This window comes from Haemorhous mexicanus, chromosome 6, assembly GCF_027477595.1.
Source record: "Haemorhous mexicanus isolate bHaeMex1 chromosome 6, bHaeMex1.pri, whole genome shotgun sequence".
In the NCBI taxonomy this organism is placed as follows: domain Eukaryota; kingdom Metazoa; phylum Chordata; class Aves; order Passeriformes; family Fringillidae; genus Haemorhous; species Haemorhous mexicanus.
The window spans coordinates 10,859,221-10,883,186 of NC_082346.1; the positions used below are offsets into that span (position 1 = coordinate 10,859,221).

Sequence of the window (23,966 nt, forward strand, 5' to 3'; positions counted from 1 at the left end):
AAGAAAGCTCTAAATGGACCATTAACTGCAGTAATTGAATCACATGATGTATATCAGCAGAAACAAATTATTACAACATGAAAACACTGCAATAACATTACTACCCAAATAAGATTTTTCAGTGTAAAAAGATGTTTCATCTCAACCCCATTAACAGAACAAAATGTATCCAAAATTCACCACTACTCTTTGTCACTACTGCAGTTAGTTTTGGAATAGCTCCAAATTAGGGAGGATTAAGATGTCAAAACAACCAAAATATGTATATGACATCCATGCTCTGGATGAGCACTGATCTCAAGGAAGAGGAAGAGATCCTTAATCCTACAGATCAGTTATGGAAGTTGATTGACAATCAGCAACCCTCCCTTGATCAGGTGAGTTGCTGTTTCAAAACACATAAGAAATTAGATGGGGTACATGAGAAAAAAAACCCCATTCTGGTGGCTTAGCTCAGCAAAATCAGCTGCAAGATCTCTACTTTCATCCAGGATCAGAAGAATGTACATTAAACACATTGCATTTTATCACTAATAATATGAACATTTAGAGCTCATTCCTCATTTTCTGCTGACACACACATACACAAAATAACATGTAACAGCACCCCAGATACTGCACACGCGTTCACTGCTAATCTTTGAGCTAAACCAGCTTTATTTTTCACCTGGAAAATCAATTAATCAATGAACCAAACACCAGAACTCTGTTATCACTTAGGGATAAAATTCTGTTCTGACCCAAACAATATTAGCTCAGTTCAAACTTCAGCAGTAACAAGAGATTTCAGCTTTGACAAAAGAGGTCACAGAGTTTTCTCTCCAAGAGAAACAACTCCTCTGTTTCACAGGGTTAAGTTGCCAGCAACACTGATTCCAATAAAATCTAAACATCAGCAGCATTTCCTGCTGGTAGTAACAGACAGAGGGATTTCAGCACTTGCTCTTTAACCAATCTTACTGAAAAGACACAGATTTTATTGCCATGAGGTAATATCAGCAATATGAAGGATTAATTTAAGACAGAATCATTACATCATTAATTTTCCTTCGCTGTAACTAAATATATATATATATATATATATATATATATATATATATAGACACACAGTAAAGTGGAAAAATAGGCAGGATAGCCTTACTTGCTCTGTCGTTTAACATAAGATGCACAATTAAAAACACAAACATCTGCAGATATGCACCTGGTGGTTTGTTTTTTGTAGGAGAGGAGAGCATGTGTGCACAAGCATTAATATTTAGGCTTAAAGAATTTGTCCCTGTGGGTTTGTGGATAGAAATCCAAGCTCTTGGCTGTGTAGGAGTAGAAGCACACAAGGTAGGCTGGGGGTCCAGAGCTGAATGAAGCCAAAGTTGGAATAGGATCATAGCTACAACTAGCTCACCCAACATGGAAATGTGTACATAAGTTACCAAATTCCTGCCCAGGAATCCCCAAAATTGCTTCAAACTCCTGCTTCAGACAAAGTAACACAGAAGACAGAGTTACTTGATTATTTTTTTCTGAAACAATTTACAAGCCACCTTGTAAACTGTACCTGCTGTACCACCATATGAATCCTCTATTTCCCCTCAAATTCATTTATAGATTGTATTTGCAGCTCTTTTCCCCAAAATGCCCCCCTTCCACCATGCAGTGCTTTCCTGAAGACTTGTGGAGCTGATAGCTTATTAAAATTGATGAGGCTCTTGATGAGCACACCAGTTAGTTCGGCTCAGATAACAAAAGGACATTCTGCTTATTGAAATATAATTATTTCCCCCCCATGCTGCATTTCAATACAGTACCATGACTATGCAGAAATAAAAAAGTTACTTCGGACCATGTGACAGGTATAAAAAGGAATTTTCATCACAGTGTAGCTCTAAAAAATCCTCTGTTAAAATCAGCTATAATTTTTAACTTGTAGTGTGAAATAGAAAAAGGACACAGGGTTGGTGACAGTAAATGCTAAGCCCATGTTTGATGTTCGGTAAGATTTGTCCGTATTTAGTATTAGAGAGAAGAAAATTCATGCCTTGTTTAATTTTATAAAGTCCAAACTACTCCCTCATACTGTGAGGAAAGGTTACACATTCCCCTCCTCAACCCTTCCTAAGAAAAATACCTCAAAACACAAGAAAAATTCTTTCAGACCCTATTTTTCTTCATCCTCAGGTGAGCAAACCACAAGACTCATTTGTGTATTAGTTTGTCCAGGGAGAACTTCAAGTGTTTGGGCTAAGAGGTACATGAAGAAACAGCATTATCAGGTTAAATTCCAGCCCTTCCCCCTCTCCTTTTTTTTTTTTTTCCTCTGGCAAAACATCTGTCAACACTTCTATTTCCAGAGCACCAGGATGTGCTGATGCATTAAACAGCACAGCAGGTGGACTGGCAGACAGAAGAGTGCCTGACCATAACCAGAGAGTTCACTACAACCCAAGTGCTGTAATTAACAGGGCAATGATATCCAAATGTATTTGCAGTGCTGACAGCTCAGAGTCTAAAGAGCCATGCACCAAACACAGGCAGATCAAGTAAAAGAATCACATTCCCAAGGTAAGCTCAGATTTCAACTTCTCTCTCCAGCATTTTAAATTAATAGACCCTAATATTCCTAATTAGCGTGTCTCAAAATCTCTGTGAAACCACTGGGTGCATTTTCCACCACTGCATATACAGATCTCCATGTAAATAAAAATAAAAAAATAAAAACTGAAGTCCAATTTACACTCGCTTTACCTTTCATTAGCTACATTGTTCAGTAGCTGCTTATCTTTTTTGTTGCTTTTGTTTCATTTTCTTTCCAGCAGTGCATTGCTTTTGCAACATCTCACCTGAACTCTGCCTAAGACCACCTTACCCTTGGAGGCATTAACACACCCGGAGCCTGGCAGAACTCAGGGCCACAGGCTCAGGTCATTCCTCCTCCTTCCAAGGCAGAGCCACCAAGTCTCAAGCACAGAGTCAGAACTCACACTGAGGGCAGAGAACAGTTCACAGAAGCAGCAAAATTGTTGATTAAAGAACAGTTTCACAGAAAGGGCAAATAAACAAGCAAGCCACAGATTATTATTTATTTTAAAATAATATTTAAATTCCCCCTTAAGCATTCACAGAGTTTTAAACTTTACCCTTCACACAGCAGGTGTTGATTAAAACACATTTGTTGTAATACACAATATTGCTCTTTCAGCCTCCAAAGCTTCAAGTGACTGGACTGTGGTCTTTGATGGGAGATTAGTCACTGAAGAAATACAGGTCTAAACCTCAGTCTCATGAGAATTTAGGAAGATTTATGTATTTACTTACTGTTTCTTTGACTCCAAAGCAGCAGGCTGTCCTGATCTAATAATGAAAATGGTATTCAATAGATCATAATGCCAGAAATGTCCATTATGATAATCCCGTGCAATCTTCTGCATAGGACAGCGCCATGGATTTCATCCAGGGATTACAATGCTTGACTGGAGCTAGAACTGAACCTCTAAGTGCTTTTTATCTCTGCCATCAAACTCAGGGCTATAAAACAAAACCCAACACACACACACACTCCCCAAGTTTGCAATTTACCAGTGCTCCACTAAATACTTTTACTAGGAAAGAAACAAAAGTGACAGTAAAGCAAGTTTCCCTGCTCCTTAAACACGAATAAATCCAGTTATTTCAGTGCCAGATCTACTTCAGATTTAAATTAATGTAAAAGACAAGATCATTTGAGAGCACTGAGCAGAATGATATGAATACTACTCATTTACAATTCCTACAGGGAGAAGAATAGAGAAGTTATTTCAAGCTTTTTGCATCCATATAAAACCATTTGTGGCCTTCCAACTGCAAGTAAAGCCATTTAGAGAATTCACTGACTTGTGTCAGGTAAAACACTAGTGACAGACTGTCACAGGAAATCACAGGATGCCTTCATGTGCGGTTTTATTCAATTTCCAGACTTAAAAAATGCATTCAATTATTGACAGGATTGATCTGAAAGGCAGGAACAACAAAAGAGGCAACAGAAGCCAATCCTTCTGTGGCCACTGACTGCTTGGCTTTCCACTGTGCAGGAGCGTTATCATAACTGACCATTTGGTGCTCTGCATATTTATAAGCGTTTCCCTGCACACTCACCCTTCTTCCCATTCAACACCAGCAACCATTCACTCACTGCAGTTTTTCAGGGAAATTTCTCTTAAGAAACAGATTAATGGAAAAAAAAAAAAGCTGAGTGAGGGTCTAAACTCTTCACTTTAGACACAGAACCTGTGTGGCAGAAGCACCGAGCAGAGAAGAGCTGAAATGTACATTTTGGTTCGCAGAACCAAAATATTTTACTCTAGGTTCCTTAAATAAGGAACAAGGGAAGGGAAACAAGTCTTTTTCTCAGAGCTGGTGGCAAACAACCACTCCCATGAAAAACGAAGAATGACAAGTGTTTTGGCAGACACATCCTCATACCTCTCTAATCACCCAAGCGCTTTTAGTCAGAAGTGTAGAGGTCTGCGTTTGACTTTGAAACTTACAGTTATGCCTTTAAGCAGAGCCAAGAGAACATCCAAAAGGCTCTTCGCATTTATTTCACAAGTGTTTAGTAATGCTGACCCAATGGGGACAACTCCCTGCAGTCACCTACTCGTGATCTGAAGTGATCTGAACAACAGAATTGCCTGGGTATGGAAAAACTGCAGGAAATCAATGCATCCAGGGAGGAGAAGGTGAGTCAGCCCATCTCTGGCAATTTCATAGGGTTTTTTCCGCCTCAAATTAAAACAGCTCCTTTACTTCTCTCGCTATGAGATTCCCTTTTGAAAAGCCCCTTGGTTTTATAGAGTTAAATCACAAACGCATTAAGCATGGAATAGTCGACCGTAACAGAGGCCAGCAAAAGTAATGAAACCGTGGGTGGTACACAAAATACTTTTCTGAACTGGACGTTTCTCTGAATTTTCCATGGGAAAAATATGGTATTCCTCAGTGTGACTATGCAAAACAAACAGTGCAGATCCTTAACACAACTGTCACGGCTTAAGCCTTCCAAAATGCTCCTCGCTCCCGTAAGAAGATGCCAACATTCCTCTATCTGCTTAAGTGTTCGGAAACTTTGCTTTCCAAACAAATGGCAGCGGTAAGTACCTCAACACTGTGTTATTCTCATCACTGAGACACCGTCCCACGCTCACACACGCGCTCTTGTTTATGGCAGGAAAGGACACCACAGGTTTCTGCTGAGTTACAAGGAATTCCAAAGTATACAAGTTCAAAGTTTTTGCTCATAAAGTGAATTTTACTACCGCAAAGGAAAACAAAAAAATGTTGTTTTCCCTCTCCAGGCTGTACATGGTAACAGCATATTTAGGATGAAACTACAAGATACTCGCTGTAAGATAAATTTTGTATAAAAGAGATACAGTGGCACTTTCTTGACAGCAGCTTGTAAAGCACATTTCATTTTAGGATTACAGAGAACATATTTGCACGCCAGTTAGAGGGAAAATGCTCCAAACAGCAGCTGGTGGAAAGTCAGATGTTTGTTAGGACAACAGGGCTTGGTTTCCCACAGCCTTTTATAACCTGGTACATCTTAAGGACAGAGCAGAATCATTCTTGCCTGGCAGGACCGTCATGCCTGCTTTACGCACACACAAACCATGAGCAAGATGTAATCCAGATGCAAAGAAAACCCAGAAAAACCCCAAGTCCACAGAGAGCGAGGACTTTACAGTAAAGCTTGCTGGTATGAAGACAACAGACCGCAAAAGCTGGATCTTACCATTAGCGTTCTTCCCACAGATGAGGTGCTCGTAAGGTTGCAACACTCCCCAAAGCTCCGCATCGTTGTTGATAACCATCTCCAGGATTTCAGCCGAGATCTCCCCTCCACCATCGGGGCTCTGACTCGCCAAAACCCTAGCTTTAATCTCTTCCACCAGGTTCTCCATGCAAGCAGTTAAGGAGATGGCCGCGTACTCGTGGATCCTCACCGAGATCCTCGTGTCCACCATCCACCTGAAAAACCTGCCCACCGAGAAGGTGAGGCCGCAGCGGGCGGATTTGCCTTTCCTGAGCCCATCGCCGGCGCTCATGCTGTACAGGGAGAGCGCCTTGACGGTGGCCAGCACGCAGCTCTCGGCCAGGGCCCAGCTCTGGATGAGTTTGATGGCGCTCTGCACCTCGAAGCGGGTGCACTTAGAGTGCATCACGCTGAGGCGCTGAGCCTCCCGCGACACCCTGATCAGGGCGCGCCGCAGCAGCTGCGAGAGCCGCCTGACAGCCTCCTGCGAAAAGCTCCTGCCCTGGCCCTCTCCCTTCCCTTTGCGCAGGATTCTACCGATGTCTTCATCAGTCCAAGGGTACTCCTCGAGATCCGGCAGCTTAGGGCACTTGGAGAAGATATCTGCGACCTCGGGGTCTTCCGGCAGCACGGTGTTCACGGTGTCCCAGCTGTTATTCCTACTGTTCATGGAGCCCGAGTAGTACCACCAGTTGCCTCTGTGCTGAGAAGAGGTGAAAGCTTGCGAGTTGGACTTGGAAGAAGAGAGACTAAGGGACCTGCAGGAATCCCCTGCCCCATAACCAGAGTCCAAAGTTAAATCCTCCAGGGTCTTCAGAGTCGAGCTGTATATCCCAGCCATAGGAAAGACGGGTTAAGCCAAGCGGCACGACAAGCGCGAAAGGTGAGGCAGGGGCAGATCTCTAGCGAGACCCGAGCGGCGCGGGAGGATTGGTAGCGCAGCGGGCAGGAGCCCTCCCCGAGGGCCCGGCTACCTCCATCCCGGCGGGAGGCTGCGCTCAGCCATGTCCCGCTCGGGCCGGGGCGGCGGAGGGCGCGGAGGCTGCAGCGGGCCGGGCCGGGCCGGGCGCTCGGCGGCGGCTCCAGCGCAACTTCTCCGCCGCGGCTCCGCCGCGCGCTCCGCACCGCCGCATGCAAATGAGGCACGCGGCAAGCACCAATAGGTGGCGGCGGGGGAACGGCCGGGCCAATCATACGCGAGAGGGGCGGGGTGGGAGGCGGAGCGAGGGAGGGCGAGGGGAGCGGCCCGTGCGGGGGTCGGCCCTCGGCCCGGGGATGGTGCGGGCGGCCCCGGGGCCCGGAGCCCCCGGCGGGAGCCTTTGAGGCACCGCGGGTCCCCCCAAACCGGGCTCGGGCCGGGAGACGCGCGCGGAGCGGAGCAGCCCAGCGCGTCCCCGTCCCGCCGGAGGGCGCGGGACGAGCGCGCCCCCGCGCGGCCGAAGCGGGGAGCGGCAGGCAGAGCCGCGGGTCTCGCTGTGTTTCGGATTCGGGTCCTGAAATCCCTGGATTTTAACTTAAAAACGCGCTTTGCGCATCTTCCTACAAGACGCAGACCCCAAAAGATTCCGAACCCGCTGCCATTTACGGCCCCGATTCAGGAAAACGCGATAAAGCAAGAGAGAATGCGTGTCCTTGATAATGCTGCCACTGTGACAAAGTCTGTAAAAACTCAAAAACACAGCTCAAAGGATGACATTTTTATCTGTTTGTTCACACGGATTTTGAATCTTGCTTTCTATTGCTGCCATATACTCACTGTTTGTAGGATATTTATGAAAGGGCATGAGTAAAGCCGAGAGTACATTCAAAACTTCTCAAAAAGGACATTTTCACTATAAAAAGTACTGTCAAGGCAGATCTTACACAGTCCTTAACTACAGACTGAAAAAAAAACCCAAAAAACATTTTCCACAGTAATGTTCCTTACAAGATACAGCTTCCTACTATGATCAGCTTCAATACCCGGATTTCCAAAGTTCAAAATGAAAAATTGTCTTTGCACCATGAGGACAAACTTTTCAGCAGGGCCTGTTTCAATAGGACAAAGGAGATGTTTTCGAACCGACAAAGGGATGGTTTAGATGATACAAAAAAGAGATTTCCTGCTTCTAAACGACAATGCCTTACAGGACATTCCTTTGTCTTTTTGTACTGCAGTATACACATTACTTAGTGTCAATAAAAATGCATCATAACTATTAGGCATTAATTAAATACATGAAAAATCATCTCTTTTACTTATGCACTTCTGCTCACAGGACCAAGCAGCTTCTGTTCATACTAGAAGACAAAATATTTAACAAGGCATCCTAACTTCCACTAGCTGAACGCCAAAATTGATTTTTTTTTAAAACATAAGATCATCTTTCTTATACTGAAGCCCAACTATAATGCAGCTCTCAGCTTTTTCATAGCTTCTCCCCATGAAATCATGAACACAAATGAAAAGTTGTCTAATAAAACCAGACCTAATTCTCTCAAAGTAATTCCAATTTATTTGGAAATCTTAACACCTCAGCACCTCATTTGTGCTCCACTGTCAGCTCAGAAATTGGTATTTTTACTGCACAACTGATGCTTTGTTCAGGTGTTATTTTACAGATCAAAGCTAACTCTGCTATTTTGGTGTATTTTTAGGCTATATTTTAAGAGCTGACAATACAAAACTGACAGTAAACATAGTAAATAGGTCCCTAAATGTGAGACAAGGCAGGACTGATTAAGTCTCATGTGTTCAATCAATACACCTCTTTATAAAAAATTATCCTATTTTTTCTTACATCTGTATTTATTCCCCAATCTTAGGCTGCCATGGACTACTGCAGGCCTCTTAAACAAGATTTTGAGGGGGTGACCATGTGGTGCCTCCTCAAAACCAGGGTATTTATCTTATTGCCTGTTAGTTCCTCCAAGATCATGCACAGAAGACTTGTGTCTTCACAAGGATCACTGCAAGAATGGGAATGGGGCAAAAAAAGGCAACAGAGTTGGCCTCACCAAAAATCCTTCATGCTTTGGTTTGTCATGCCTCTTTGCAAAAGCTTCCTCTAAAACTCCTCCTGTTCTATCTCCTAGGATTCATTTCAGTCACAAAAGCAAGGCTAAATGGACACAGAGAATTGCTACACAGTTGGCAAATAGGAACTTGACATTATTTAGGAAAAATGCAGCTGTGCAAGCACTCAAAACTTCTACAAATCACTTCTGTTCCCTCCCTTTATCACACTTCTCCCATACTCCCACACAGTTTGTTATTCCTGCCATTCCATGTCATTTAACAACACCAAAAATTATCTGGTTTAACAAGCAGTGTCTGCTTTCCCCACTTCCTTCAGACAGTGTTTTCTCATTGTAGTATTTATTTATAAAAGAAAAACCTTTGCCAGATAAATCCTCTCTCCTCCTGCTGCAAAGGTATCACCAGCCTTTTCCACAGGGGAAAAAACCCTAGAACAGAAGCACCCCCAAATGTGGAAAGGATTTTCCTTACTGAAGATTTAAACCTCAAACTCCAAGATGTTGAACCCAATAAAAACAAGTCATACATTAAAACACCCATAAAAACAACTCAACATTCCTTGATTTATAAGGCACAATAAATACTCAGCTTTTTTAGGTTTTTGTTTACATATGTTTCAAGTGGAGCCATCAGGAATCCCAAGTTATTTTCACACAATAAAAATCAACTTTCCACAGACAGATTTTCTCACAATCATTTCTCTCTAAAATTAGTGTTGAAGTAGAAAGCACCAGAAGACTTCCAGGAACATAAACAAAACAGATAAAACATGTAACATTGGAAGTTCCATAATAAACAAAACCATGGGATTCTGGAAGCTCCATTTTCCTTCATGCAAAGGGCTCAGATATGAGCTTTTCTAGCTCTGATAAACTACAGGGTTTAAAAATTTGAATTTAAAGTACACTAGAATTAATTAGAAATAAAAAGCCTTTACATTCTCTGATACACCAAAAGCAACTGAAAAAATAGGAAACCTATTTAAAAAACAAACACTTGTTTTAAGGAACTACAGCAGTCAAAGCAAATGTAAAATCCCCATAAACTTAATCTCTACCATAGACTCAAAATCAATACTTTTTAAAGCAACCAATACTGAGATTGGCCTGTTCAAGTCACCAAGTCCAGTGAATTTCTAGGAAACAATATTCATATACATGCTATTGAGCAGCATAAACATCCCTTACCTCTAGGTCCAGTGTAAGCTTATTTTACTCACTTGAAGAAAAGAAGACTTAAGAATTTCCAACAGGAAAAGAAAAAAAAATAATTAACAACAAAACTAGCCTTAACAGAACCCTCAAAGAAGTTGCTTGATTGGTGCTACAAACCTCTCAGAGCAGTACTAAGAAGAGAGGAGCCCTTTCCAAACCTTATTTAAAGCACTTATGGGAGGGAGTGTTAATGAGCCCAAATGCTCAACAGCTGGCTGGGCTTCCTTGGATGTTGCTGAAAATTTCCTTCTCAAGCTGCTGTCTCTGTTTTGAACACGTGCTAATGGCATTTTCCTTGTGTAGCTACTTCATTAATCTGAATTTTATCTGCAAGGTTCAGAACTATTTTTGTTAATAAAGAAAGATAGCTGCTGTCTGATACCTGAAAATCAGTGTGAGCCCAGACAGCAGGAGATGTGGGGGAGCAGAGATGAAGCGTGACTAGAGCAGGTGAATCACATATCAAGTCTAAATTAAATGGGAAAAAAAAAAGTGTTAAGGGAATTGATTTTGCATATTTTCAAAGCACCACTGATGGAGAGAAAATGTACATGTGGTGTGTTTTCTACCATGCAGCAAAATCCCCATCCAGCCCTCAACTTACTGTCTAACTGGAGCTGCTGGTCCAGTATTTGGAGTGACCAAATACTCCCTGCTGACCTCACCACTGCCAGGTCCTTGTATCTTCCCAGCTGGAGAGAAAATTTATTCAATGTGTAATAACTCGTAGTCTCCCCCCATTCATTTAGTGCAAAATGGCCTTTGCCAAGGTTACAATACTTGTCTTTCAGAATGTCTTGATTGGTAATTTAGGTAAATCTACTTGATAGCACTAATTAAAATTTAAAAAGAGAACATAGAATCTCATGAATGTAGAATTTTCGGAATAATACTGTCCCTTGTGTAAACTTTTCAGATGGTTAGAAGTCACTGAAATCAATGTGTGCTGAACAAATCTTCAGGCTATTAATAATAAATGGACATCTCACCTTCTCCCTGTCTTGGTTTTATCTGTGATTTAGCATAGCCTAAAACTACATTTTGCTATTAACAATTTCTACCAAGAGAAACACTCTTGCTTAACAAATCTTGCCTCATTTTTTCCCTACTCTACTATTTAGTCTAATAAAAGACATTTCTTGTCCTTACATAACTTGCCTCACTCGTATCCTTAGGCTGTCAATTAAAACATAATTTCTATTTAAATAAGATCAGGAACTTAAATTTGCTTAGCATAAGAAATCAGCCCAGATCAGCATTACTGTTATTTATAATGACAGATAAGGCAGAGCTTCTCAAAATTAATACTGTCAAGGAAGAAGGGGTCATGTCTATCATGACTAATAGTGACTGTTAAGCAAGACCATTTAAAAAACTTTAATTGCCGAAGATTTTATATTACAGCCTGCTTCTGACACACATTTTCAGGTATGAAAAGCACAAGAAGCACTGACAATCTATTAAGAATATCTTTTCTACACTCAAGAGCTGCCTTTTGTAGTAGATATAATTGGAGTGATAAGGAACTAGGAGTGAAATCTCCATGCACAAGTGTATCAGATGCCCAAATGACCAAACACGTGGTTTTCTGCTGCTGCTGCTGCTGTATAGAGAACTTCTTCAGAGATCCTTCAAAGCAAACGGGTCAGGTAAAAACTGGTCAGCATCACCTTTATCCTTGGCAAAGGGGTGGAACAAATAAGCCTGGAAAGTATTAAGGACAAAAAGGTGATTTAGGATCAGAGAGTTTGGATTGGAAAGGACCTTCCACTTACTTCCTTACACCCCTACCATGGGGAGGGACAGCTCCCACTAGACCAGGTTGCTCCAAGCCCCATCCAACCTGGCCTTTGAAGCCTTCCAGGGATGGGGATTCCACAACGTGTCTGGGCAACCTGTGCCTGTGTGTCAGCATCCCCACAGGGAAGAATAAATTCCCAATACTTGATGCAGGATACAGTTGTCCTTCTGGATTGCAAGTGTGTGTTGTTGGGTTTTGTTGAGCTTCTCATCAACCAACACCCCCAAGTCTTTTCCAGGCTGCTCTCAATCCATTCTCTATCGATTTAGAAAGACAAAATGATGCCTGACCAATCTGTCAGCCTTCCAAGATGATATCAGTGGTATGATGGATGACGGAAGGGCAGTTGGTATTATTTTCACCACAGCAAGGTTTTTGTCACTCACTCCTGCAACATCCTCATTGACAAATTGATAATTTTTTTTTTGCCTGGATAAATAGCTCCTTTCAATCTAAGTGGAAAACAACTTTGGATAAAAAGACCTGTTGGAAAACAAGTTGGATGTGAGCTGGGAATACATCCCTGTGGCAATGAAAGCCAGCATCCCAGGAAAAACACTGCCAGCAGGGGGAGGAGGTGATCCTTCCCTTTGCTCAGCACTGATGAGACTCAGATGGAGTCAGAGTCCAGCTCTGGGTTTTCCAGTACAAAAGAGGTGCAGACAAACTGGAGTTAGTCTGTCAAAGGGACACAAAGATGATTAAGGGACTGGAGTTTCTGTCATTTGAGAGGCTGAGAGACTGGGAGTGTTCATTGTGGAGAACGTGGGACATTGTGTATAAATACCTGAAGAATAAAAAAATGAAAAAGACAGGTGGGCTCTTCTTAGTGGTGTCCAGGGAAAGAAAAAGGAGCAGTAGGCTCAAACTGAAATACAAAATATTCCATTTAAACTTTAACCCCCTCACCTTTTACTGTGAGGGTGGTAAAATACTGGAACAGGTGAAACAGGTGAAAATCTGGAACAGATTTCCCTGGGAGGTTGCAGAATCTCCATAATCAGAGATATTCAAAACCCAACTGGACACAATCCTGGACAAGCTGCTTTAGCTGACCCTGCTTTGTGATCAGAGGTGCCTTCCAACCACCACAAGGATTCCACAAATCCTGCTCTTTCCACTGCAAAGGGTAGAGGACCCATTTCCAACACAACTTTCCCTTTCCAAAGTCTGCCTACATTTGGAATGATTCTCCTCACAAACTTTCAGCACTGCAGCTGAATCCTCTGATCTTTAAACATTTCTGGTTCATTTTGTTTTTAATCTCTCTCAATTCAGCACACATTGTATACATTAAGGCATCTTTAAATCAAACATTTTCTAAGAATTAAAGTATTACTGAAGATGCTTCCCACACTTTTAGGAAAGAGCCTCCCTCTCCAGCAGCTGTTTCACTTGCAATGCATTTGTACCATGGGTGTTTTCTGAAAAAACTTTGAAGCAGGAAAAGTAAACTAATCTCAGAAACAACCAGTGACATTTTATCTAATTTAAAATGTAATCCTCAACAAGCATTGCACATTTCTGTCCTGAAATTTGGAGTGTGTGAAGACAAGAGTTGATATAAAAATTATTTTTAAAATTTTAAGTGCAACCAGACAAACGAGCAAGTGTTACATTAAGCCTTATTTGGAAAGATTATGGAACTACAAAAATTATGGATCTGTGCTGGATTATTTTGCCCAATAAAATGATTGTGATGACAAAGCATGGAGAAAACTGTCAGAATAAGAAAGATCAGACTAGAATGCATTAAATTCCTGGATAAAAACGTGGTACAGTATCAGACTGTCTCAATCACTATCAGAAATTTTATCGGCGAGGGTTGGTGGGGAGAATTATATTTTACCTGGAATCAGATCAAATGAAGGAAGTAAAAGAGTATTAACTTCATCACATGACAATATTAAAGATGAAGGGTGTACTGAAACTTACTGAGGCCTCTTTTCCCATTCCTCCTCTTCTCATTTCACTCCTACTATTAATTACAATTTTACAGTGCCTGCATTTTCTTCCTAATGTAGGACTCAAACAACCAGAACATTCTGAGAGCCATCAGGCATTACCAAATAACTGCAGACAATGATGATGTTCTTCAGCACTTAACAGCTTCTAATTTATAACATCCAGCTATAAAGTTACAGCAGAATAAACTTCCCCAGTCAGCCAGATCCTTAGCTCTGATCTAACACCAGGCCTGCCAAGTCTGTGTATGATAGCTACCAGTGTAAAACAACTCTTTGGAGGCCCTTGAAATAATCTCAGTTATCTGGTCACGGGATCCACTGCTATATCATGTCTGTGTGGAAACCTGCTGCAGTCCTGTGTGCCAAAACACACATTTGGAAGAACTTCATGTCAAAATTGCACTTATTACTACAGCCATTCACTGGCTGTAATATCAGCCTGTCTCATGAGGCACTTGATAGAGCCAATTATGTGTATCAATTGCAACGGATGTGTGTCATGTTTCCTGAAACAATGTTCATATCCTCAGCTCTCCCCTATTGGCCAGGGACACAGTATTGACAAGAACATTATCAAGACTCTATCACTGTAATTGCAAAGCCAACAGAAATAATAGCCAAAGAGAAGAAATTAGAGCTAAATAGTGTATTTTTCATAACCCTGAACAGTCAGGAAGTTACCAGGAAGCCAAATAAAGTATTACCCTCTAAGAGTGCTGTGAAGTGGATGTCCCAAAGCTTATCAGGCCACGCTGAGATCAGTGGTTATTTAAAATGGCAAACAGCACTGAAAAGAATTGAAGAGAAATTATTGAGAACATTCAAGGTCAAAACCCCGCCTGCCTTGCCTGGGATCATTCAGAACCATCGGACAACAGCCGCAGTGTTTGTTCTGGTACTGAAATACGCCAATGTAGCAACAGCTTCCTAGCTACTACTCCACCATCATCTACAGCGGCTGCGCCTAAATTCTGCTTCCCTCTGGTCGCGCTTAAACCTTTATTTTCCCAAGGAACCCCGAACTCGGTAGGATTAGCAGCTTTGCCGTCTAACCCGCTGCCTCCCTCTTGAGGCCGCAATGCCGCATTTGAACTGCGGCAGGTTGTCCGTCGGGAGCTCCAGGAGGAGCAGAATGCGGGATGCTGAGGGGAACGATGAAGGCACAGCCGTGTGAACAAGGGCTGCCTGTCACTCCTCGTGCGATGGGCGTGTGTGTGAGCTCTGACGAGGCGCTGCCTACAGGTGATCCTGTCCCCACGATGTGACACTGTCACAAGGTCCTTGCCTCACAGAGGGACCAGCATGTGCAGGACCTCGCACACGAGGATGTCCAGAGGAACATCCTGACTGTGTGGTAGCAAAGCTGCCGACTTTCTAGTTATAAAACTCAAAAGAGAAATCTGCTTTCTTTCCTCATCCTTAGCCTAAAGCCTCTGGAAGGGGGGAGCACCCCTTCTCTCCACTGGCAAGACAGACTCAGCACCGTTGCAGAGACTTTTCCACAAAGGGAAGAGAGTGCAGTGTGTTAGTAAAACTTTGCCACTGCTTTTTTCCACTCAATTGAGGAGCAGATCAAAAACTCTGCCGGGCTTCAGGTGCCTCACTTTGAGTTGGTATACATCCTGTAAAGTTCAAACAAGTTTGTGGGGGAAAAAAACCCCAACAATAAATCATTAAATTATTTCCAGCAACAAAATAATTCCTAAAAAAAGCCAAACATGAGAATAAGGGGGAAACCCACAACAAAATATCTTTAATTGCAGAATTCTCTTTTTTGCTCAGAACTTCTTACCTTTTTACTTCGTGACCCCTAAACTTCTTATCTCTGATTTCTCTGGTAAACGCAAGAGTTTTTCACCCTTTTCACTAAACACCAGAAAACTTTGCCTACCGGCAAAGAAACCTACTGTAGAATGCTGCAAATGTTTCAGTTTGAGGTATATTTCATATTGTTTAAATACCTCAGAACCAATTGCATATAATTCTAATTTAGTAAATAAATGAGTGGTTGCCCAAAATTAGGCTGAAATTTTAATAGTTATATTTAAAATTTCTAAGTCCTATGTGAAAAATGTGATATAACTCCCTCAGCATGACCATTAATATTGGCTTTTTTTAAAGAAAAACAAGCCAGAAACCCAAGCTTTGTACCACTAGTAGGCCACTAAAACAGGAAAGTTTGACACAGAGGAAAAATCTTTCTCTCTCAAAGAATCCGTAAAAGAGTTTCAAAGAAATCTCTTTACTCTGTATAATATTATAACACTATTCTAGTATTCACTACTAAATTATAATACCCTTATAAAAAACTTTAGAAAACTATTTCAGTGAGAAGATTTAATCCCAGTATGTTGAGAGCAGGAATTTGTAGCTAGACATTTATTGCCAAATGAGTGTAGTAATTAATGGGAACTTTCTAAGTGCATATGTTGGTCAGAAAGTAGCTTCCATAATGCACTGGTCACACTTTTCCAGCAAGTCCCTTCCCAGTTTTTATGTGAATGAACCATCTTTTGCCATCTCACCCATCTTGTGAAGATGCAGAATGTGTATCCCACCATGGTTTTGCTACAGCAGAAGAGCAAGTGTAATTCCAACCTCAAGAAGTAAAATCCTGTGGAAAAAACATTAGGGAAGCAATCCCATACCAAGGTTTCAAACCTAATTGTCACCTCGGTACAGGCACACGTTGTTAATTAGCTCTGTTGGCTCAGAAACCACCTTGTCAACGTGCAGCCTGAAAAAACATAACAGCATCCACCTCCTCGGATCCCTGATTCCAGTTATGACACAGGGTTGCTTGTTATCACATAACCCAGGAATATTTTTCCAACAAGGAGATGGTTGACAGGCCAATTTGTGATTGCCACTCAGGATGAAACACATGCTGGAAGCAATGGGGAGATAATGACCCTTTTTTTCCCTTGCCTGCATCATTGGGAAGGAATTCCCGGGACACATCACCTGTGATGGAAGTGTCACAGTGCTCTGTAGTGCTCTGTGCATGGCACAGCCAGAACTGATCCCCAGAAAACATAGGAACAGTCTGGATGATTCAGTAAAAGTGGGGCTGGTGCCAGGAGCCATCAGCACTCAATAAAATGGTGAGTCAGAATGTATCAGAATCGGACTAAAGGATTTAATTTAATGAAGAATGGAGGGTGGATATTGTAGGATTAGTCATTATGGATCACAGCAAAAGCTCCCTGTTCAAAAGTATCAAAATAGAGGGGGATGGACCCAGGTCTGCCTCCAGTCCACAGGGGAATACTTAAAAATAATTCTCAAGTACAATGGGATAGGAAATATTGGTTGCAATCCCTAGGAGTGGTGAGGAAGAAAAGGAGGAAACCAACATGGTGAAAGAAGACAGTGAAAAGCCTCAAGAATTTTCTCAAGAAAATCAAGATATCTCAGTCTTCCATATCTTGAAAACTATTTTCACTTTAAGGAATATGTATGGATAAAAACACCAAACAGAAGAGGGATCAGCACATTGTGAAAACAAGTAAAGAACCTCTCTACCATACTAACAGCAAAAGAAAGGGAAAAAACAATGAACTTTCTCAAATAATATGATAACCAGAGGACTACTGAAAAAGAGTTGTTTTCACTCGGGAGGGATCAAAAGTAGTTGGTGGTCAAAACTAGGCCAAATTTCCACATGTAATATGATGCAGTGCTCTTTGTTGTAGCTGTAAAAATTTATCAAATATTTTTAGACCAAAAGTATTGAAAAAAAGTAAGTGAAAAATGTATATTCCTCTTAAAATTGTTTGGAAGTCCACGTTACAGGTGAAGACCCAATTGTGCTGTTCAACCACTGCCCTCAATCCAAGGAAAATAGGAAACGCAACCAAAGCTGGGTAGGAATGCTGACAGATCCCTGTAGATCTGTGCAGGAGGGTTTAGTGTACTTGTGAGTGGTTGGGAAGCTATGATCTGTATTTCATTTTTATCCCTACATCAGAGGTTTCTTGGCAGTGTAAAGGGCTTGTAAACCTCTTGTAAATATCTTAGAAATGTCCAGCCAGGGTGCAGGTAGCAATTAGGAGCTGGAAAGAAACATGTCAATTAACCTGGTAGCATCAACCTCCAGGGAAAAAAGAAACCCAAAACACACTAACAATTTGTTACAGTTTCCATGTTAGGTCAAAATAATTATTTTAGTAACTTTTGTAAAGATGAACATTCTAGAAACACAGTTCTTCAAACACATAAAAAGCTGGCAGTCTTTAGCATGTTTAAAAATGGACTAAATGTCTAAGTAAAGACACTGTAATTATGGAATTGATATATATATTTTTTGAGCTTCCATAACTCCAACTTACCTATTTGAGGCAATGAATTTTCTGTGAACAGAAAAATGAGGTCAAATGTACAGAAGAGGACTTGGGCTTAAAGAGCAGGAAAAAATTCCACCCTTTGTTTTCCATGTACCTACCTGTACTCAAAACAGCCAGGGGCTTGTCCAGGATTTTAATTCAGGAGCAGGTCCCTGGCAGTTTCTAAATGTTAAACAAATCAATGGCCATCTCTGCAACCCATAATGACCTAGAACTAATTGCTTTTAGGAAATGACTGGAGCAACAACTCAAATGCTGATAGCTGGGGCAAAGGGCACCAGCAAACTGCTGGCCAGATGGCAGGCACTGGGCTGCAAGATTTATTTTATATTTATCTAATATCCCACTACCCCCAGGATTTTTTTGTAGCCTTTCATGTTGTCAGAATGAAGATCTTTAAGCAGGTGGTTTACTTTTTGCCACTCTTCAATCCTTAGATGCCTCCTGTTATGATGGAAAACAGACTGAGAATGGCAGCTACTTCAAGCGGAAAAAAAAAAAAGCTAAAATATTCACATCAAAATAAAAACTGATTTTCAAAGGTACTGAAACTCCTATCAATTCCAGCAATACTAATTGGTGTGCTGGTGTCCTAGGATTAATTATTCCCTGTGCTCTATTTGCTACCATCTCAAGGGACAAACCTAAATGGTGATTATTGTTCTTGAACAGGGCACCCCAAGAGACAGCTACATCCATCTTCTAGAATAAAGCAGATTTTTCAAACTGCCTTTATTTCACAATTCATTGAAATGATCTTTAAAAAATAAGTTCTGTTTAGCGTCTATTAATCAGGTAGAAACACTGAACATTAATCAATCTAAATATATTCAAGCGTGTGTGTGTGTGTATTTTCAGGGCCAAAAAAAGTAAAAGAGAAAACATTTTAAACTATATTTGGATTATAAACACCTAGAAAATGCTATTTCAATGGGATCTTGGAGACTATCTCTACACTGGAATTTGCAGCAATTCCATGGGAAGCTGACCCAACCAGTCAGCAGAGTGGATTACTACCCATGTGGAGTGCCTGCTGATGCCCTGGCGCACAAATGCCACGTGTGCCTGCCACCACTGTCACCTGGTAAGAGCCTTTGATGTCCCTCTGCTTACAGGGTGTCCCATCTTTCCCAACTCACTGAAACAGAAAGGGCTCAATCCAGCATTCCTCAGGACACCTAAACACCACAGGCTGCCTGACTCAAACCTGTCAGCTCTGCCTTGGTGAATAGATCAAATCTGGAGAATTTCTACCTCCTATTGCTTTCAAAAACAGTGACATTTCCTCTCTCAGTACCTCACAAATCCACTTGTTTGCCTTTCCTTGTTTTCCAGCATCCATATTTGCTGTGGTTTCCACAAATTCATCTGGTTTGTTGTCATTCCACTGGCTGCTGTGTTTGTTGTTGTTGGTTTTTCTCCATAAGCTCCCTGTGATGGTATTTTATTTTCCAGTCAGCACCATGATCCCATATGGAAATTCAGAAATCATCACTGTAAAAAACAAATTTTAACATTGTTTAGTACCAAACTAACTGAAATTTGAGGTATGAGCCATGCTGAAATCCATCACCACTGATGTTAATGAATTATATCAATAATCTCTATGTGTCAGCCTAGAGCCCTACTGATGTATTTACCTACACACATCTCTCCAGACTTTTCAAAGGCATGTACTGATTTTTCCTGGCAATGAAATAATAGCCTGATTTTCCAGTCCTGCTGAGCAGACGGTTTAAATTGCCTTTAATTTTCTGCAGCTTCAAGCTCCGTTCATTTAGGATTCCCTTCTTTCTGTGGAATTGGAACACATGAAATGACACCTATAGTATCAAGGTATCTCTTGGATCAAACATCTATATTTATACATGCAAACATCCAGCATGCTAATTAAGCACTTGACTAATTTAAAGAACATGTGACTAAGTCATACCAAGGGCTGACCCATTTAAAAGCTTAAGAGCTTCTGATTGTAACAACAGAACAAAATACGGCTGTGTTTAGCTTTAAATATTTTCTTATGCAGAATGAAGCTTTTATGGGCAAAATCTGGTTCCAAAATGGAGGTTTTATGAACTGCCACTGGGTAGATGCTTCAGACAATGCTAATTAACACAGAGAACAAATGGAGAAAAACATTCATGTGGGCACTCGAACTTGAACATGAACTTGTCATTGTTTGAGAGGAAATGAAGTTTTTTTGGGATGGTGTGGTCACGCCAATCGGTGTTCAGATTTTAATATTGGCACCTGGTTTGTCCACTGAGGGCATGGATATGCCTCTGAGAACACAGGGGGTTAAAAGCTGTGAACGCCCAGGGGAAACTCTCTTTGGGTTCCAGTCCTGGAACAGAGCAAACCTTCCCCTGCCCAGCTCCTAGCTGGGCAGGGGGGAGGGGAGCCATGCGGCCGGAGGGAGGTAGGCCAGGCCTGGGCCGAAGGGTGGAGGAGCATTGCACTGCGAGGGCTTCGGGCAGCCATCCCCCATTCCCCCCCCCGGAGGGAGAGAGAGAGAGCAGCCTGTGCCTGTGATAGCGCGGCTGGAGTGAAGGAGAAGGGGGGGGTGCCCAGCAGGGCAGCCAGCCGTGGGAGTTCATGAACCAAACCAGCAGAGCCTGGGACTTTTAACCCTTCTTGTGGACGATGGAAACCTTGCAAATGCTGATTCCTCCTGGAGTTGATGAGATTGAGAGAAGTTGAGAAGAATCCTAGGTGGGAGGAGATGATGGAGTGGCCTTTGGCTGGACTTTTCTTGGATAGCCATGGCAGAAACACTTGAGTTCCTGTGACACAGAGACTGCATCTAGGGGGAGGCAATGGCTCAGAGCCAGGAGAGTGCGGTGACGTGAAAGTGTGTGAACAGAGACGACGGGTGAGGAGGGTGGTGGTGGTGCCCTCTGTCTTCGATGAAGAAGAAGAGGAAGATGATCTCTGTTAAGAGACCCCTCAGCCCCAGGGGGTGAAATTTGGGGGGGGGACAGGTGTCCCAAAGAAGAGAGACTGTGCCCTTTTTGGAACTGGACAAAGCATCCTTAAAGGGAAAAACCCTAGAAGCAGCTCTGGTCCATGTGCAGTGGTGAGAGCACTGGACATGGCAGGAAGAGGTCACGATGGCAAAATGTTCTCCGGGCGGTGCCACACGTGACACGGAAACACGAGAAGTTTCGACTGTTTCCTGGGTGAAGTCTGTGGTGCAAGAGGGACTCCTCTCTTCTCGAGGAATTGAGAATTGATTAACTAAAGGGTGGTGATGGTCTGAGAGTGGGTGATCTAAGGGGTGGTAATGGAATTAGAAATTTGGTGGGGGAGGAGGAGAAAATTTGGAAGGTTTTCATCCTGTGTTCTGTGTGTTTCTCTTGTAGTTTTAGGTTAATAAAGTTTTTTCCTTTCAATCTTAAGCTGGAGCCTGCTCTGCTCTGTCTCTGATCACCTCTCACAGTACATACCAGGAAAAGAGGTATTCTCATGGAAGCACTGGCATTGCACCAGGCTCAAACCATGACAAAGCTTTAATGGGCAAAATCTGGTTCCAAAATGGAGGTTTTATGAACTGCCACTGGGTAGATGCTTCAGACAATGCTAATTAACACAGAGAACAAATGGAGAAAAACATTCATGTGGGCACTCGAACTTGAAAGGAAATCAAGTCTGCCTTAACAAAAAGAAAAGTGTGTGTCTATGATGTGAAATCATTTCAATGGTGCAGTTTTGAGGAGTAAAAATACAGAACTGAGGTATCCAGGATGCTAAAGATGTTTGAAAACCCCACAACCTGAAAAGTGCTGCATTTCTTACCCTACTTTTGTTCCTTCCCTGATCTCAAGAAGTAGATTGCAGCTGTCTTTGCGGCACTAAATATGAAACACAAATGCTTCATAACGATGATCATGAGTAGTTTATGAAAAGCAATACATTATTAGAAACAACAAATATAGATTAATTAAATTATATTTTTGGTAAAAAAGGACTAGGTCTAGGACCACTGGCAGTTACTAACTCCATACAAACCTCAAAGATTGAAGACAGCTGCTCCAAAATCACTTAAGTCATTCTTTTCTATGGAGAATGAGAGAAGCAAAGAAAAACATGTTTGAAACATATAAATTATTAATATTATAACACTTCTCTATATTTGAGGCTAATCTTTTTTTCCTAGTAATTTAAATTGAGACTTTGCCCTAATAACTACAGCAGAGGAGGGTGAAAAATTACAAAACACAAAGCAAAATTTCCTATCTTCCTTTCCCTGATTTTCTTCTAGGTGATTTTTTCGCATTTTCTGTGCATCTCAGTATCTCACTCTGTCCAATGACACTCAAATGTGCTATTTCCCATAAAAGCCAGACTTCCTGCCTGCTTACCTTGTTGTCCCCTCAATGATCCCTTAAAGCCCACTTCTTCTGAAGATGTATTTCAGTGTTTTTCATGTTTTCCACTAGATCTGATGGCTGAAAACACAAAATTAAAAAGGCTATGGACAATGCAAGTTACTGAGTGACAAACTTATCATCAAAGCTACAAAATGTGTTCAGACCTATCTTACAGATACAGATGTCACTGACATGTTTTAGGAAAAATCCTTTCCTTAGGATTTCCCTCCTGAGAAGCTGAGAGGCCTCAGGAACAAACTGTAAACAATTCTTATCTGCTGCTGTGAAATGCAACAGGTGGAATCTGTGATTGGTCCCATCTGGTTGTTTCCAATAAAGGGCCAATCACAGATCACCTGTCCAGACTGTCTCGGTCAGAGACAAGCCTTTGTTATTCATTCCTTTTCTATTCTTAGCTTAGCCTTCTGATGAAATCCCTTCTTCTGTTCTTTTAGTATAGTTTTAATATATTATCTATCATAAAATAATAAATCAAGCCTTCTGATACATGGAGTCAACTTTCTCATCTCTTCCCTCATCCTGGGACCCTTGTGGACAATACTACAATACAGAGATCCCCAGTTGTCGTGGTTTGAGAGGAAATGAGTTTTTTTTTTTGGGATGGTGTGGTCAGACCAATGGGTGTTCAGATTTTAATATTGGCACCTGGTTTGTCCACTGAGGGCATGGATACGCCTCTGAGAACACAGTGGGTTAAAAGCTGTGAACTCCCAGGGGAAATTCACTTTGGTTCCAGTCCTGGAAGAGAGTGAACGTCCCCCCTGCCCAGCTCCAAGCTGGGCGGGGGGGGGGGGGGGGGGGAGGGGAGACCATGCGGCCGGAGGGAGGTAGGCCAGACCTGGGACAGAAGAGAGATTCGAAGGGTGGAGGAGCACTGCGAGGCTTCGGGAAGCCACCCCCATTTCCCCCACCATTCCCCCCCCCCTCCTCCCGGAGGGAGAGAGAGAGAGAGAGAACCTGTGCCTGTGATAGCGCGGCTGGAGTGAAGGAGAAGGGGGGCGGTGCACAGCAGGGCAGCCAGCCGAGGGAGTTCTGGACAGGCAGAGCCTGGGACTTTTAACCCTTCTTGTGGATGATGGAAACCTTGCAAATGCTGATTCCTCCTGGAGTTAGTGAAAAGCATTGAGAGAGGCTCAGAAGAATCCTAGGTGGGAGGAGATGATGGAGTGGCCTTTGGCTGGACTTTTCTTGGATAGCTATGGACAGAACCCTTGAGTTCCTGTGACACAGAGACTGCATTCTAGGGGGAGGCAATGGCTCAGAGCCAGGAGAGTGCGGTGATGTGAAAGTGTGTGAACAGAGACGACGGGTGAGGAGGGTGGTGGTGGTGCCCTCCATCTTCAGAGAAGAAGAAGAGGAAGATGATCTCTGTTAAGAGACCCCTCAGCCCCAGGGGGTGAAATTTGGGGGGGGACAGGTGTCCCAAAGAAGAGAGACTGT

At 42.3% G+C, this 23,966-nt stretch overlaps 1 protein-coding gene across 1 annotated transcript in view; it reads right to left on the reverse strand.

The window, feature by feature from the left end:
• Nucleotides 1-6,872, reverse strand: part of ABTB2 (ankyrin repeat and BTB domain containing 2) — a 111,827-nt gene extending 104,955 nt beyond the window's left edge. Inside the window, exon 1 of the mRNA XM_059848457.1 lies at nt 5,768-6,872. Coding sequence (XP_059704440.1) covers nt 5,768-6,629 — 862 coding nt within the window. The 5' untranslated portion in view covers nt 6,630-6,872. The remainder of the gene's footprint in view (nt 1-5,767) is intronic.
• Nucleotides 6,873-23,966: the final 17,094 nt, after the last annotated feature.